Consider the following 16,806-nt stretch of genomic DNA (forward strand, 5'->3'; position numbering starts at 1 on the left):
GAAGCCCTAGGTGTCACCTTCTTTTGCCCTCAGCTTCATCCTAGGCCCTAGAGGCAGAGACGGGAAGACTGGCCATGTCCCCACTCACTGCACGTCAGCAGAGGGGACAGCCAGGTGGTCGGGCCAGGACAGCACCATAGGTGGGCCCCCCCATCCCCAAGGATAAATTGGAGTGGGCCGAGGGTGTTCAGGCAAGGAGCTGGCACGTGCAAAGACCCTGAGGTTTGGACGGCATGGGCGTGGCTGGAGCATTAGAGGCTGGAACAGGGTTGGGGAGAGATGAGACAGGGCACAAATGGCTCAGAGTTTGGGCTCAATGCCGTGGACCGTAGGGAGACGCCTCCGTTTTCTTGGCTGTAAAATGGGGCGTGAGGTGTTAAGTGGGACGTTTGGTCAGCTGCCTTGCGGAGAGTGGGTTAGTGGGCGAGTACCTCCGGGCGCACTGGGAGGCGGGCAGCTGGTGGGAGGGGCCAGAGGCTGCATCCGTGCTGTTTCCTGCCTGGGGACTGGAGCCCGCTCCACCCCCCACCCCCTGCCCACTCCCGCCCCCGCGCCGGGGTTCCGGGGTTCCGAGGGCCTGCTGGAGGCTGGGAATCCTCACGCCGGGAGCGTGAGCAAGGGCGATGGGCTGGCTATCTGGGCTGCACTCGGTTGACTCATCTCGCCGCCTGGTGTTTCTATGCAAACCTCAAGGTTTGTTATCGGGCGGTGGGCGGGCAGCTGAGGCAGGACGGCCTGTCCTGATGGACAGCTGGGGAGATGGGCCGATACGGCTTGGCCGCGCGTCCCCTCCCGCCAGCTCAGCATGCGTGGGTGGGAAAAAATCATTTCAGCTATTTCGCGTTATCACTGGGCCTGGCATTGCGGCCCCATAGGCCTGTTTATCTTAGATTAGCGGGCGGGGGGTGGTGGTGAGGGGCACAGGAGGGGGCGATGGTGGATGGCAGGGTTCAGCCTGGGGTCAGCTCCAGAGGCCAGACCCAGCAGCTGTGTCAGGAGCCACCTCTTCTCGGTATCCCAGGGAAGGGGGTCCAGCCCAGATGTCCCCCGAGGGCCGTGTTCCTTGAAAACCCGCAGTGGGCCCTCCGCCCATCCTGACACCCCACCCCGACAGGTGAGCAGACCAAGACTCCAGGAGCTGGGGGGGTCCTAAGGAGGGGTCGTGTGTGCCCGCAGTCGGCCTTCCTTCCCAGGTGTTTACTGAGCACCTACTGCTGGCAGAAGTGGCAGGTGTGTTGTGTGGTGGCACAGGCCGTAGAAACAAAGGAGTGTGGGGTGTACAGCCCGGGGGCGGGCAAGAGAAGGAGGTCGTTTATTCGCTCAATAAACACTTGTGTTTTAAGCGCCTGCTCGGTGCCAGCAGAGTCCAGGCCTCCAGAGAGCTGTTGTTCTCATCAGGGAGACAGAGACTAAGTAATAAAGAAGTGAAAATGTCCCATGTCCGAGGAGGTGAGGCTCGCAATAAAGGAGGGGTCAGTTCTGAGTAGGGTGTCCTGAGCCACATTTGGGCAAAGACCAGAAAAGGGAGGGGAACCAGCTGCCTCCTGGGGACAGTGTACCAGGCGAGGGCACAGCCAAGGTGAGAGCCCTGAGGCCAGGGTGCGCCCGGCCGGGACGAGGAGGGAGGGGGTGGGCTCAGAGAGGGGAGGATCCCATTCCGTAGGGGTTGTCTTGGAAGTGGGGTTCGGGGATTACAGGCTTCGGCCAGTGTGGGCTGAGGGTGAGCGACAGATACCTCGGCTGCCTGCTGTCCTCCGGGCCCTGAGCTCTTCCGTGACACCCTCTCCAGCCCCTTCCCGGAGCATCGGTCCCCAGGCCAGGGTGGGGGCCCGAACCCCTGGCCAGCATCCACCACCAAAGCTCAGAGCTGCCCACCTCTCCGAGCAGGGCCGTGTGGGGCAGAGCTCCCAGGCCGGGGCCGAGGTGGGGACCGAGAGCCCGCGGCCTCTCCTTCGCGGCTGGCCTGGCCTGCACGGATGCCATGTCCTGCGCTGCCCAGTGGGCACCAGGGGCCCAGGCACCGGGCCACACACGGCACCCCAAAAAGGCCCTGAGCAGAGGGGCCTCCGCTCCCTCTACCCTGAGGGGATGCTGAAGCCATGGCCTCCCCCGTGGTCGGGCTGCTGACCCCTCAGCCCTGGGCAGTCCCCTCGCTGTGGTTAGCAGCTCTTTACCCTGGAGGTGCTGACCGCCCGGCACCATCAGCCTGGCCAGTGGGGAGCCGCCCTTTGGCCCAGGTCTGACTTCAGCCTCTGCCCCTGACAAAGGCCTGTGGGCCTCGGGGTCAGGTGGGGGCCGGGACCCATGAGAGGGGCAGGTGGTCGGCGGGCCTCTCTTCAGCGAGACTCAACCGCCATCCTGTCAGACTCCCCTGCCGTGGAGCCCGTTCTGCTCGCTCACTTGCATTTTCATTTATTGAGCACCTACTGTGTGCTGGTCCCTGCCATAGACCCTGGGGATGCAGCCAGCCGCTGCCCTCCAGGAGCCGCGGCCCAAGCAGAGAATGGTCAGCAGGGACACAGAGGCTAAGCAAGGAATGTGACTGAGAAGTGCAGGGGCTGGCGAGCCCCTCACCCACGGGGATTTGCACTGAGAGCTCGGGGTGGGGGGGGGCAGCCCTGCAGACACCTGGGAAAACTGCCTGCAGTGCCAGCGCAAAGGCCCAGTGGTGAGACCATGGGCGGTGACCTGGGGTCAGCGGGAGGGCTGGTTGCTGCATGGTGAGTGGACTGTAGGGGCTCAAGGGTGGCCCTGGGACCTGTGAAAAGGGTGAGACGGAAACGTGGCAGCCGGTGCTGTGCTCACTGCATTTCACATGTGGGCACTGAGGCCCACAGAGGTTCGGGGCAACTGAGCAGGGCCGGAGCCCACAGTTCCGCCCCCCAGCCCCGCCCCACGGGGTTCTCCCGGGTCCCCACTGTCCTGGCGGCGGCTGGGGGCCGATGCCTGGCCTCCTGCCCCGCGCTGCCCGCTGACCTCACCGCCTTCCGGGAGTGGCTATCTGCGGCCGTGGGCGCTAATCGAGCCGCTTCCTCCTCCGCCCTCCACCGGCTTCCTGCCCGGGCCGCCCCCCCAGGCTGGGTGTCTGAGCGTCCGCCTTTGCCCCACCAGGGCCTCCCAGACATCAGGGGGTGCAGGTCTGCCCAGCCCCACCTGGGAGCCTCTGGAGATGGCCGCCCCTTCTGGAAGTTTCCTTCCCAGTCATCCTCCTGGGCCCAAGCTCAGACTCACCGTGGCCCGGCCGTGCGGCCTGGGACCCATCAGCTCTCCTCCCTACCGTTGCCTCCCTGGTGGAAAGCCGGACGCACGGACGCACGCGTGGGGGGACCTGGGATGACAGGCTGGCCTTCACGGCAGGCGCTCACGGCCACTCTGCTCTGTCGCCTTTGTCGGTGCTGTTGCCAGTGCGGGTGGGTTCTCTTCCCAGGACCAGGGCGGGCACTGCTGCTGGCGCTGTCCCCGGGGCTTGTGCGGTCACGGTTACGGGGGCCAGTACGGTCACCCTTGCCCCTGTTAGCGTCACCAGCACTGTTACCGTCCCGCTACTCCGGGCCGGCAGGGCCCTCGCCACTGGTGCCAGGGCAGACCTGGCTTCTAGCTGTCACTCTCCCTCTGGGGTCCTAGGGGCCACGGCGCCCCTCTCTGGGCTCGGGCCACTCTTCTGTGGGACGGGGACAGGACATTCAGGCTGTCTGGAGGAACCGGATGGGCAGGGCAGCGGGGGGACGGGGGGTGGCAGCGTGTGCGATGCGGCGGCCCCCTCCAAGCACGCGCGGGGTCCCACAGCCCCAGCTGGGGCGTATCGGGGTCCGGGGCCCACCGCCGGGGTTCTGGGCTCTGTCTGTCACGGGATCTCCCCGAAGCTCAGGGCGCGGGCGGCTCTGCCGGGCCCACCTGACAGGTGAGGAGACCGAGGCTGGGCGAGCTGAGAGGGTCTCCCAGACCCAGGACGGGAGCCGCCCGGCCCGGCCCCTGATCTGATGCTGTCCCCTGAGCCCCCACCCCACGTGGCGCTGGGCTCCTCATTTATTTATTTATTTGTTATTAGGCCTCTGTCTCTGTGCGTAACTTCTTATTTCCTCACCGCATGTTTCCATTACGATAAGATCGGTCCCTGGAGATGGGACAAAGGGGCTGCCATCGGCTTGAGGGCTGGTCATATCCTGCCCGAAAGGGCCGAGCGGGGCCTGAAATGAGCGATGCTATCGGGGGCTTATTGTGTGTTGGGGGGGAGGGGTCCTGCCTCCTTGGCCACCCCCTCCCCCTGCAGGCAGAGCCTCTGTGGCCACCCCTCCTTGGCCCCATCCCCCTACAGTACGCCCCAGACCCCGTGCCTCGGGCAGAAGGCCCTGGCATCCACCCGGCTGTCCCCGGTCCACCCGTGGTCTCTGTGGGGCTGGGAGCTGCTGGGTGCAGCAGGCACCAGGCCGTCCACCCCCAGCCCCGCGAGCGCTCACACACGTCCAGGTGCTCAGGCTGGAGCTGCCCGAGCCCCTCAGGGTGCTGAGATGCCCCTGCTTTGACTCAGCAGTTCAGCTTCTAGGAATTTACCCCCGAAAAATCATCTCAGCGCGGACAGGCGTGGGGTGGTGGGGATAGACATCACGGCCGTGTGGGAGATAGCAAGCCATTTATTTTTTTATTTCTGCTCTGGTCGGCAGAATTTCTCCAAGAAAGGGGAGAAATGATTCTAAAAGAAGCAAATTGCATGCAGGTACCCGTGCTGCTTTGCCCGTGCGTGCGTCTTCCCACGGACACCCAGATCTGGGGCTGACGTTGGTGCAGCCCCACCGCCGCCCACCACCTTCCCTGGTTCCTGGGCCCTGGCTAGTTCAGCCAAAATTCTGCCGCCCCGGCCCCTGAAGGCCCAGGACCTTGCTGGGTCTCAGAGGGCAGGAGCAGTGACCTTGGCGGGTGACGGCACCGGGTCCCGAGGCTGAGACCCTGGTGGAGCTCGGCTGTGGCGGTGGCGGCACACTGCTCGATCGAGGGCCCAGCGGGGGAGCGCTGGGTGTTCCTGGGCAGGAGGGAGCTGTGTCTGGGGTGGGGACCAGCCTGGGCCCGGTCTGTCCTCCAAGCCTCCTGTTCCCGGGCCCCTGCCCAAGCATTATTCCTCCTTATCTCCCCCTGAAGGGGCAGGAAGAAGGACAGAGCACTGGACAGGGGTCGGGAGCCTGGGCTTGAACTCGGTCACCCCCTCGCACTGTGTGGCCAGGTCCCCTCTGACCCTCGGTCTCCTCGTCTGTGAAGGCGGGGAATAACCGCCCCTTAGGGCATGTGGTGATTTGAGGACTGAGTCATCAGTGCCCTGAGAGCAGGTGTCTGCTGGTCCCACACGCTGCAGTGAGCGCGCACGGCTTACGAGAGGGGCTTTAGCAGTTCCCTCGTGCTGGTCATCCTCAGGGGCCCTGTGGCCCAGTGTGCCAGTTTGAGCCGTGGCACCTTGGGCAAGACATAGCCCTCCCCGGGCTCAGCCTCCTTTGTGGGCGGAGCAGCCAGGGTGCTCATACAGGACCCGCAGGAGTTCAGGGCCCGTCGCGTTCTCTGGAAGGAGCTTCTTATTCCCTAAAGGGCCGGTCCTGCGGGGTGGTGCAGTGTCAGGACATGCTCGATGGTGTTGGCCAACCGCAGTGCCCGCTGCTGCCCCTTGGGCGGGGGTAGGACGGGACTGGCCCGAGGCTGGGGGCAGCACCGAGGTCCTGGCAGCGGCAGGGCGGGGCACCCTCCCTTTACCCGCTTGACCACCCGGCCTCCACCCAGACCCTCGCTTGCCGTCATGCCCACCCCTCTGCCCACGTGCAGCAGAGAGACAGCGCTGCGAGGGGCAGGAGGGTGGGGCCCGGGGACACAGGGAGCAGCGGGGAGGCGGTGAGCTGGAGGCTGACCGGAAGGAAGGGCCCTGGTGGCGGTGGCGTTGGCTCCTGGAAAAACAGGGCAGGGGCCGGGAGGCCCAGGCTGATAGGAGCCTGATAAGCTACTTGCACAGGAGGTGTTTTCTTTACCTTATCTCACCGGTCCTGCTTCCAGCCCACCCTCCAGGACCAGGCTGGGCTGGGGAGAGCCAGGGGCCCCCGCCCATCCCTGTTCTCAGTCCGCAGGGTCTCCCAGGACCCAAAGGACCAGGGGCTGCGGGGGCCCTCCACCCACTTCACAGGCGGGAAGGCTAAGGCCCAGAGACCCAGGGTGCCTTTTGTTTTTTATGCTTTTTGAGAAGGCTGGAGAGACCTCAAGGCCTCCCATTTTGAGGCGCCCGGGGAGCCGCGGTGCTCAGGCTCCGTGGGACGGGGGGCAAGGCTCTGACCCGGGTGGGGATGGTGAAGGGGCCGTCAGAAACCCGGTGTGGGGCTGGGCCCCATGCTGCGCTGTTGGCTATCCCCAGGCGGTCCCAGCTTCGCCATTAGCTGGGGCCAGGGTTCAGCCCGATAAAGACAGGCTGTTGTTCTGTGTCAAAAAATCAATAATCCCCAGCGATGTCCCAGTGATAGGAGGAGAAGTTCACAGCACCAGCTGGCGGGGGCGGAGGGGGGGTGGGCAGGGCAAGGGCTCCAGAACCTGGGGGCCACCCGCCCTGCCCGGCCGTTACCCAGCTGGCTGGTGGGGCCGATCCACGGTGGACTCCAGGCCCAGGGGGCAGCGTGTCCTCCTCCTTGCCCACCCCCCATGCCGCCTCTTTGCAGATGGGAAGCTGGAGCCCGAGGTGAGGCTCTGGGCCTCTGTGCGTCCCAGGGTCAGGGGAGGTGAGAGCAGACAGGAGGAGGACCGCCCCCGCCCGCCCCCTGCCCAGCCCAGCAGGACCAGATGCCCCTTCTCCCAGGCCTGTGGCTCGTCAGCAGGGCCTGGGCGTCCAGCCCCAGTTCCGCGTCTGGCCGCTGTCCTCCAGACTCAGGTGCTCACGGGGGTCCACTGGGCCCAGGTGCTTTTAGGACACAGCCAGCTGACAGCGACCCTGGCCCAAGGGACTGACATTCTAGCGGAGAGACTGGGAGTCAGTAAAATACACACGTGGCCTCCACGGTGCTGGGCGTGGTAGCAGCCCAGGGCACCGCAAGCCGGCAGAGGTGGGGAGGGGCCGGCAGCCGATGGCGGCGCCCCCAGTGCACGCGTGAGGGGACTCGGGAACACAGGTCCAGCCAGGGCGTGCCCCCGGAGGGCCCTCCCCAGCCCGGGCCCTGTGACAGGCACCGTGCCTAGCGCCCATTGGCCCACGTTGGACCGGCCACAGTGCCGCCCTGCCAGCCCCCTCTGCCGTCGGCTCCAGGAACCTCGCCTGCCTGCCGGCTCCACCCCACGCTCGGGCTGCCCCGTGTGACGCAGCCACCGGGCAGAGCCTGGCAGGAGAGGGGAGGCTGACAGGCAGCAGGTGTGGGGGGCAGGTGTGTCCCACCCCGAGGGAGGGCCTTGAGAGGCTCTCTCGGGTCTGAGCTCTGGAACCGTCTCCAGTCCAGCCCCTGCCACCGGCCACTGTGGGTGCAGGGTCTGTGGGCAGCTTCTTAGGAAGGACGTTCTGGGCTTGAAGCCCTTTGAAAACCTCTGGCCTGGAATGAGAAGGCCACCCCGTCCGGGCAGGCTCAGGCTCTGCACAGCCTGCCCGGCCTGGAACTCAGGGGGCTGGGTGCCGGCGGAGGGCACCAGGGCCAGCAGAGAGGCGTGAGACTTCCCCGGGCGGCGGCAGGACCAGGGACATCCAGGGGCCTCTGGGGGCAGCTCCCAGGAACGTCCTCTCCTCTAACGTTCCCCATCAGGGAAATGGGCGTCCATCCATCTTGGTCACGGTCACAGCTCCAGAGCCGGGCCCTCAGTAACATAAACAGCACAACAGTGATGCGGGGAGCTTGGCCGCAGGACGGGCGCGGGCTGGGGCGGCGTCTTAGGGAGAGGTGTTCACCGTCCGAGGGCAGCAGCCGGCGCTGGGCTCCAGCAGGTCGTGGCCCTGTAGGAACCAGAGCCTGGCTCGGCCATGGTGTCCGCTTCCGCCAACGAGGCCAGAGATCCCAGGCCATACGTGACATCTGGTATTTAACCTGTGACAGCCAGCCCCCATTTTCATGTGTGCCCTCAACTCATAGCTCCCCGGCCCCTCCAGCTTCCTCTCCCAATTCCGGTCCCTCCTGCCAGGGTCCGGGCCCTCCGAGGGGCTCTGTGGGGATGCCCAGGCTGGTGGAGACCCTCACCCAGCCCCGAGAGCGCTTGGAGGATTAACAGCTCAAGTGGCTTTGCTCCTGAGCCAGCGCTCACGTGCGCCCGCGGCTCCCTCGGCCCGTCTTCCCTGGAGGGTGCACGTCAGCTTGTTCCTTCCATCTAGGCTGTGCTGTCTGCCGTGCGGTCGGGGTCCCGGGGCCGGGCCTGTGTGCAGGGCTGGCGTCGGGAGTGTTTTCTGCCCCGCTCAGCTCCGTTGCTGCCACCTGTGAAATGGGGACAGGATTGTGCTTGGGGTCCGGAGCGTCCGGCCCCTTGATGTGCCAGGTTTGCTGTGAGTGAGGGCACACCGCCTGCACTGGGGTCGTGGCTTTGGGGTCAGAGGGATCTGGGCTTCGCTCTCCTGTGCTACGTGCTGGCCATGTGACCTCAGACAGTCCCTTGATCTCTCCAACTGCTTTTCTCAACTGGAAGAGAGCAGAAGAAACGGACCACACCCATTTTTACCCCAAGCTTTTTTAACCATGTTCCCTTGACACTTTGTCCCCATGAGTCACAGATGAGAGCCGGGAGTCTTTCCAAAGGCGCCGCCGTGGTCACTGGTGACACCCAGGGTTAGGATCGAGCTCCGCCCCTTTTTGTTTCCTGATGCGGCATTCAGGTGTGGCCTGATCCAGGGGACGGGCCAGTGCCCCATGGCCGTGGGTCTCCTGGTCCTGGAGCCCCAGGCTGCATGGGCCTGTCAGCCTTCTTCCTGCCCCGAAAGGCGGCACAGCGTGGAAAGAAGCCTGTCAGCAGCCAGGGTGGGAGTCTCGCCAGGGCCTGGGCCTGGGAAACCAGCCCAGATGGGAGAAGCTGCGCAGCTCCGGCAGATGTGCGGGCCGCCTGTGGAGCAGCTGGCTGCCCACCATGCACAGTCCCACAGCCCTCCGCATGCCCCAGGGCCCAGGTCTCCCCCCTCCTCGGGGCCTTGTTGCCCCATCTGTAAACAGGAATCAGAAACGGGCCAACAGGGTGGAGCCCAGAAGTGGGGGTGTTCCGAGGAGCTGATGGGAATTTGCTGTCCACTGGCCGTTTCTCTCCAGGCCCCATTTGCCCCCTCCCGCCGGATCACCGGAGGGTCACACGCGAGCAGGGCCTCACATCCATGCAGCCGAACCCTCCCCTCCCAGCCCAGAGGCTCCATGACCACAGAGCAGAAGGGAGGGAGAGCAGCCCTGGGCCTTGAGTGCCCAGACGGGCCCCCGCAGCCTTGGTGGCGCCCGCCCCACATGGTCGGGCTCTCGCCTCTCGTACCGCCCAGGAGGTGGTCTTCTGTGCCTGCCCGGGAGCCCTGTTCGGTGTATCCACGAGATTAGGGCTATGCCCCGCCATGGGCAGCAACCCCCACAGCGTACCGGGGCCGGGACACCCAGGCAGACGGCTGCCGGTGGCTGCAGCTGTGTCACGCGGCACCGCACCTGGGCTGCAGGAAGCCCCATCAGCGCTGAGAGCAGCCACTGGTGTCGTCTGTTTTGGGGATGGGTCCCCCCCAGGCCCAGAGGGGCTGAGAGCCTGGCCAGGGTTGTGCAGGGACTGCAGCTCAGCCCAGCCGGCCCCCTGCCAACTTCCCGTGGTCACCGAGCACCCACCCTGCCGGGCCCTGCCCTTCGGCCCTGCACCTGTTGTGTCACGTGACCTTGCAACGACCTAGGAGGTGGGCGCTCTCATCCCCCACTTCACACGAGAGGAAGCCACGGGCAGAAAGGGACACGCCCTGGTACCGACCCCGGTCCTGGAGCCTCGGGGCTGCCGGGGGTCAGGCCTCATCGCCTGGCAGCTGGGTTACTAGGAGCTCCCTCCCCCCGCCAGGCATCTCGGTCCCAGAAGGGCAGGGACAGCCCTGTTGCTGAGAGCTGCAGGACAGACGTCACCTCCACCCCCTGTCCCCTTATCTCTCTGTCTTCCTAGGGCCTCAGTTGCCACCCAGTCAGGACGGTCAAGTTGGGGGCAGGAAGACGGCTGGGCTTGAGAGCCGGTGACCGTGGGCAGGTCCCCCCACCCTCAGTTCCGGACCATGGGGGGCCCGGTGAGCTGCATCTGCAGTGGGAGGGGCTGAGCCAGCATATGAGTGAACGTGAGCAGGCTAAGGGGACAGCGAGGCGGCTCGCCCCGCCCCGCAGACCCCCCTGACCCCGCTGCCTGGTCCGCTGCGTGACCTTGAGTGAGGTGCTTGCTCTCTGGGCCTGGTTCCACGTTGGTGGAACCCCTTGGGGCCCACAGCCTCCCAACCCGCCCTGCTCTGGGCCCAGGCCCTTGAGACTTCTAGAACCCTGCCGGGGCGGGGCCTGCTCACCGCTGGCGTTTTCTCTCCCTCTCTCCTTTTTCTCTCCCTTTTTTGTGACTTTTATCAAAGGCAAACAGCGTGATCCTGAGATAGGGCCACTCCCGACAAAGCCAGGGCCAGCTGGCCCCAGGGAGCCGCAGGGTGGGGCCGGGCGGGATGATGGGGCCGATTAGATAAGTGGGTGCTGGCAGTGACCCCAGGGTGGGCGCCCACACGCGGATCCCAGAGCCCACTGTCCAGGGCGGGGGCTGCCAGGCGCTGGCCTTTGTACCCTGGAGGCCAGTGGCCATTAGCACAGAGCCTGGCCCCTGGAAGGAGGGGCCAGCCGGCAGGGCGCAGGAGGCCTCCCTGAGCTCACCACCACTCCCGCAAACTGCAGGGCTACCCGGTCAGCGCTGCCAGCCCGCCTGCGGGGCCGTGGCTCGGTGAACCTGGGGCCTAGCGGGGCTGGGCTTGGTGGGCCCCGGAGCCAGGTGGGTCCGGGTTGGAGCCCCAGATCCTCTGTCAGAAAGGAGCTCAGGTCTGGTGGGGTGACTGCAGCCCTTGCTGCGCAGCCTGGAGCAGGTCTCGAGCTCTCTGGGTGTTATTGAAGGAGGGCGCCAAGGGCTCCAGGGCGTGGGGCAGAGCCAAGTCTGAGGGCAGCTCCGTGCAGCCCTGGCGGGGCCGTAGGCCTCGGGACACCCGGGCGCCGGGGGAGAGGAAACGCGGGGCCGGCCGCGCCGACCGACAGGCTGTGTCGACTCTCGTCGCAGCCGCCAGCCCAGCAGGTGAACCGAGGCTCAGCGAGAGCCGGGCAGAGGCAGGACTCAGCCCGCTTGTTGACTGCAGACCCCATTTCTCCCAGCCGCCACCCCATCTGCTGGGCTCCCAGGATGGGGTCCTAAGCCTGGCCTGGGGCGGCGATGCCCAGTCCTGCCTCCTTCCCCTGGCCCCTCGGGACACCATCGAAGGGTTTTAAGACCTAAACAGGTGTTTAAATCGCAGAAATATGCAAAGGCTGAATTTTCTCATCTGGATCCTCACAGATGCTTGGGGGTGAAATTGAACCCCAGCGCGGCGTATTTGCTCTGGAAACGACGTGTGTGGGGTTGTATGACAGAATAACTTAGGCTTTGTCCTGACTCTGTGCCGGTAGTGATGGCCCGACCCCCGTGGGGAGGTCCACCCGGGCAGCGCAGGGCGTGCCCCTCCTCCAGAGGAGACCAGGCTGCGGATGGGGAAACGTGAGGGCAGAGCAGGGAGAGTCAGCCCTGCAACGGGAGAGTGGGGGCTCGCCTGCCGCCCGTCGCCTCCCCTGCAGCAGCCTCTCCCCGCCCTCTTCTCTGTCGCCTCCTGCCTATGACTAGGAAGACCCAGAAAAGGGTGTCAAGGCCCTGGCCAAGAGCATGCTGGGGCTCTGGTTCAAATCCTTCCGGCCAGCTGTGTACCTTGGGCCAGTGGCTTAACCTCTCTGAGCCTCAGTCTCTCCCTCTGTATGCTGGGGGGGAATAACTGCGGCATGGCTGGGAGGAATCCCTGTGAATTACGCCAAGCGCTTGACTAAGGCTCGATAAACAGAAGCCAGGAATTGTGTTAGGACTGGGAGTTCCCAGGGCAAATGGCATCACCCCTGCTGTCCAGCTGTGGAGACGGAGGCCATGGTACAGAGGTCAGGGAGGATTCGGCCACGACCTCACCGGAGCTGGAGTTCTCTGTGCCCCGCTCTGGAGCTGGGAGGAGGAAACAGAGACATGGGTCACAGGAGGCTGCCAGGGCAGAGGACATCTCCACCTGGAAGTCCACCCTGACTGGCCCACCATTGGAGCTGCCGCCGCCCATGTTTCCTGGGAGCCCTGAGGGCAGAGGCCATGCCTCCCTCAGCTCTGCCCCAGGTACCCACGTCGGGTTTTGTGAGTCCAAAGACTGGGTTCTGGCCCCACCTCCGGCCCAGGCTCGCAGTGTGGCTTGAGCACTCCTGGGCCTCCCTGGGCCCCAAGTTTCCTGTCAGTGTGGTTGGGAGCTGACCACTTCCACGGCCACCACTGTCTAGGTCCTCCAGCTCTTTCAGAGGCTGTTTAAGAATAGCTCTGTCTTCCTGTCTGTCACTCTCCCAGCCAGCTCCCATCCCCAGCTCAGCATCTCCTGCCCCCAGCCCCTTCCTCACTCATTCATACTTTCATTCATTCTCAACTTTGAACTGAGCCCCCACCAGGTACCCAGTCTGCGAGGAGTAGGTGATCTTGCCTCTCCTGACCCCCGTTCTTTGGGATACAGTTTTATTTCTTGTTGGGAGAGGGTCTCTGATAGGTGCTAACTGGGCTTTGACACCTGCTTGTCTGTGCAAGGGGTTGGGCAGGAACTGGGAGCTGGAAATAGTTTATCTGAGTGGATGGATGTTGAACGTCACCAGGGCCACCATAGACAGTTGCACAGGTTGTGCATTGCACAAGGGCAGTGAATGAGCTGGGGCTGAGATCCAGCCATGTTCTCATCATGGAGCCAGGCATCTGCTATGGCCCTGCATCCACCCACATGAGGTACCCTCTCTAATGCCCAGCCTCTCAGGGACGGCCTCCCCTGGACCAGGGAGGGGGCTTCCAATGGCGACCACTGCCCGATCCTCAGCCCACATCGCTCAGATCCCTGGCCTCCCTGCCTTTCCCAGGCCTCGACCATCCCCCAGCAAGCCCTGAGTGGTGGGTTCTGCCCCGTCGTGCAGAACGGCCGCCTTTATCAGGAGCCGTCCTCCCTCTGGTGGTGCGTGATACCCAGGAGATGGAGTGGCTGCCACGGGAAGCACCAGCCACGCCGTTATCTGGGAGCTGGGGCTGCCAGCCCTGGGGCGCGATTAGGGGCCACGGCAGTTTGTGGTGCAGCGTGGGTGGGTGTGGGGGCTCACTGGCTCTGCCCCTTCCTCTGGGGGGCTACCAGTACTGGGGATGAGCTAGGGCCAGGGCTCTGAGAGAGGGGCCTCAGGACCCCACAGGTGCAGCGAGCCAGGGGTAGACTGGGGGCCTGGGGCTGCACCCCACCCCCGCTCGCCCGCGGAGTGAGCTGGGCCAGCCACCTCCGGCCCCACCGTGTCCCTGAGTCTGTGTGGGACTTGGCCCGCACTGGGGAAGACTGGACTGAATTCCCCACTCCTCTGCCCCCCAGGAAGGTGGGCGCCGGCCTCAGATGGACGGCACTGTCTCGTACTGGGGGGCCCAAGCCTGACAAGCCAGGAACAGGCCCTGGACACTGAAAGGAAAATATGTGACAGCAACAGAGGGAGTCGTGGTCACTACCCCTGGCTCGTCTGTGGCCCAGCAGCAGAACTGAAGTCCAGAAAGGGTGTGGGCCGACCCCATGCGGCTTAGCGCAGGTCTGGCTGTCTGGACGGGCACCGGCCGTGGTGTTGGGAAGCGGGGTGATTCCGCCTTGACCCCACCGTCCTGAGGGGGCGGATGGGAGGGGGCAGGTGGTACCCAGCTCAGCCCACGGTGGGCTCCCCAGCCAGCCTCAGGAGAGCGTGGACCCGTCGGATGGCTGGCCAGACCACTTGGATGGATAAGTGAGTGCCCAGCAAACCTACCTTTAGACAGCCTCTCCCCACACGCCCACGCCCTGGGGCCAGCTGGGCGGGGTACCAGAGACCCAAATATACCCAGGACAGCAGCGGCCCGAGCTCAGATCCTGGCATCCCACTGCCAGCTATGTGGCCTCTCGGGGCCTCAGTTTCCTCATCTGTATTGCGGGGGGGTGGGGGGCGGGGACCAGGAGAGGACCGACATCATAGGGCCATTCGGGCAGGAACAGGTGACCGCGTGCCGGTTGGCACCCTGCAGGCCCAGGGGAGGGGGGGGCGCCATGGGCAGAGTCCTGGCTGGGACCCTGGCATCCTGGGTGCACAGGTAGAGGACACGGCCCCTTGTGGGCGGGATGCAGAGCGACATGGCCGGCCTCTGTCCCCCTCGCCGCGGGGCCGATAAAGGGCGCCGCCTCCTGGCCACGTCCTGGTCCCCTGCCATCTTATCTGCCCTGGGGAAGACAAGGACCCAGTTAGAACATTGTAGCCGGGCCTCCTGGTGTATTTACACGTTATCTGTGCCATTAGGCCGGCAGTTATCTGATAATCGGGCCCATTAAGGCCACAGCCCGCCCGATCGGGGATCCAGGAAGCGGGGCCAATGCAGCAGCGCTTGCTCGGGGCCCAGGCCAGGCCACGTGAGGCCTCTGTGGGCCCAGGCAGCCCAGGTGGCACCCAAGGCACAAGGCGGCCCCGCTTTCCTGGGCAGAGGGCGCGTGGCCTGGGGAGAGACTGCCCTGGGAGGGCATGGCCACCGTCATCCCCTCGGCTTTGAGGACACTAAGGCTCGAGACGGCAGGTAACGTGCCAGGTGTGTGTCTCCCAGGGCGGCCCGGGCAAATTCACACCACCTTGGTGCCTCGAAACATCAGAAGTCTACTCTCTCACAGCTCCGGAGCCAGAAGTCCCGAATCAAGGCGTGGGCAGGGCCGCATTCGCGCAGAGGCTCCAGATGCAGTGTCCCCCCAGCTGTATCCCACCAGTCCCCGCCCCGTCTTCAAGTGGACTTGTTCCTGTGTCTCTTTTTTTCTGTGTGTCTCTTACGAGGACATTTGTCATTGGCTGTAGGGCCTACCGGATAATCCGATGGTCTCACCTTGAGATCCGATCTCAATCACATCTGCAAAGACCTTTTGTCCAAACAAGGGAACATTCCCAGGTTGCGGGCCACCGTCCAGCCCACCCCACAGCTCACGTGGGTCGTGCGCTGAGGCCGGGCTGAACCTGGGAGCGCACCTGCAGACCCTGTGCGACCCCAAGCTCCCTCCCCGTGAGAAGGACTGTGGCGGGGCTCCTGGCAGAGGCCGGTCTGTCCATGTCAACGGAACTGAATCCTGCCGGGGGCCGGGCACAGATGCCACTCCCCTAGCTGACACAGGAGCCACAGCCCGGGCCACGCAAGCTGGCAGAGTCCGGGAGCTTGGCCCTGATCACAGCACGGGTGGCCGCGGCCCGCGAGCCTTAGGCCCTCAGCCGGGTGGCAGGCCGCTCGGACAGGCAGCCGCCGACCAAGGGCCTCGGCAGGAGTTGGGTCCAGACCTTTCCAGGGGGCAGGCGGGGGTCCCGCGGGGAGTGATGCTGGTGCTGCCCAAGCGCAGTCCGGCTGTGCCGAGGGCCTCGGCCGGCAGTGGGCGGGGGAGGGGAGGAACACTTGGCTCCAGGCCTGGCTCCCCCTGCTGGGCCCTGTGCTGAGGTGCTAAGAGGATTGGGAGGTGCGGGGTCCCAGCATTTCACGGCTGCCCACACAGGCGTGCTCTGCGGATTCTGGGGCTCAAGCTGATGGGAAGGGGCTGGGAGGACCGTGTGGAGGGGACGGGAGGCGGTCTCGTCGGCGTCATCGTCCTCCACTCTGTGCCTGCCCTCACGTGAGGCAGTAGGGGTGACCCGGCTCCGTGTGTGCGTCCTAGGCTGTGCGAGGCACACGCGTCCCAACGCAGCCGCCAAGGTCCCGCCGAGCGGTGCGCCCACCTGCTCAGTGCAGCTGCAGGCGCCCCTGCTGTCCTGTCTCTGCGGCCTGCCGGCCCCCAGAACAGGTCTCACTGCAGGGGCTGGCCTGGCCCCCAGGACCCGGCACCAGCCGCCATCCCCGTAGCCTGGGCCAGGGCCGCCCTCCCGCTTCTGCCCTCAGCCCCCCCAACTGCTCCTGGGGGGGCAGGTGCCACAGGACGGACTGGACCTGGGACCTGGACCTCCTCACGCCTCTGACATCTCTCCCCGCAGACGAGCTGAAGCTGCTGCTACAGGACGGACAGAGGTGCGTGCGGGCTCGGTGCAGCCTCGCCGAGGGCCTGTCCTGGGGCCCATTCCGCGGGAGCATCCAGACCAGAACCTCGTCCCCTGGGCAGGCGGAACCGGTAAGGAGCCCTGACCCCAGCCGCAGCGGCCAGGACAGTGTCTGGCCCAGGGCACAGGCCCCTTCAGCCCCCTGAGCCAGGCCCGGGCTAGAGTCCGTGCAGAAGCAACTGCCACTCCACGTGAAACACGTCAGGAGATGCAGCCGTGGAGGAGTTAACTGCCCGGGAACACAGGGAGGGCTGCCTGGAGGAGGTGATGCGGGGCCTCTGGGACCTCGGGGTGACACAGGGAGGGGCTGCCTGGAGGAGGTGATGCGGGGCCTCTGGGACCTCGGGGTGACACAGGGAGGGCTGCCTGGAGGAGGCGTTCTTTCAGCAGGCACTTAATGAACGAGTAGACGTTGGCGAGGCAGAGAAAGAGAAGGGCTTTCAAGGGAAGGGAGCAATAAGGAACCAAGTGGTGGGACTGGACCTGGCCTGTGGCCTGTGGCCGGGGAAGCAGG

At 65.4% G+C, this 16,806-nt stretch overlaps 1 protein-coding gene across 3 annotated transcripts in view; it reads left to right on the top strand.

Annotated features, from left to right (window-relative positions):
• Nucleotides 1-16,806, top strand: part of ZFPM1 (zinc finger protein, FOG family member 1) — a 90,409-nt gene that overhangs the window by 42,327 nt on the left and 31,276 nt on the right. Inside the window, exon 5 of one of the 3 annotated variants that reach the window (XM_032613094.1) lies at nt 16,230-16,363. The exons of the other annotated variants lie outside the window; for them this stretch is intronic. Within the exon in view, the coding sequence (XP_032468985.1) occupies nt 16,230-16,363 (134 nt within the window). The remainder of the gene's footprint in view (nt 1-16,229; nt 16,364-16,806) is intronic. 3 annotated transcript variants of the gene reach the window in all.

Source organism: Phocoena sinus, chromosome 19 (assembly GCF_008692025.1).
Source record: "Phocoena sinus isolate mPhoSin1 chromosome 19, mPhoSin1.pri, whole genome shotgun sequence".
Lineage (NCBI taxonomy): Eukaryota > Metazoa > Chordata > Mammalia > Artiodactyla > Phocoenidae > Phocoena > Phocoena sinus.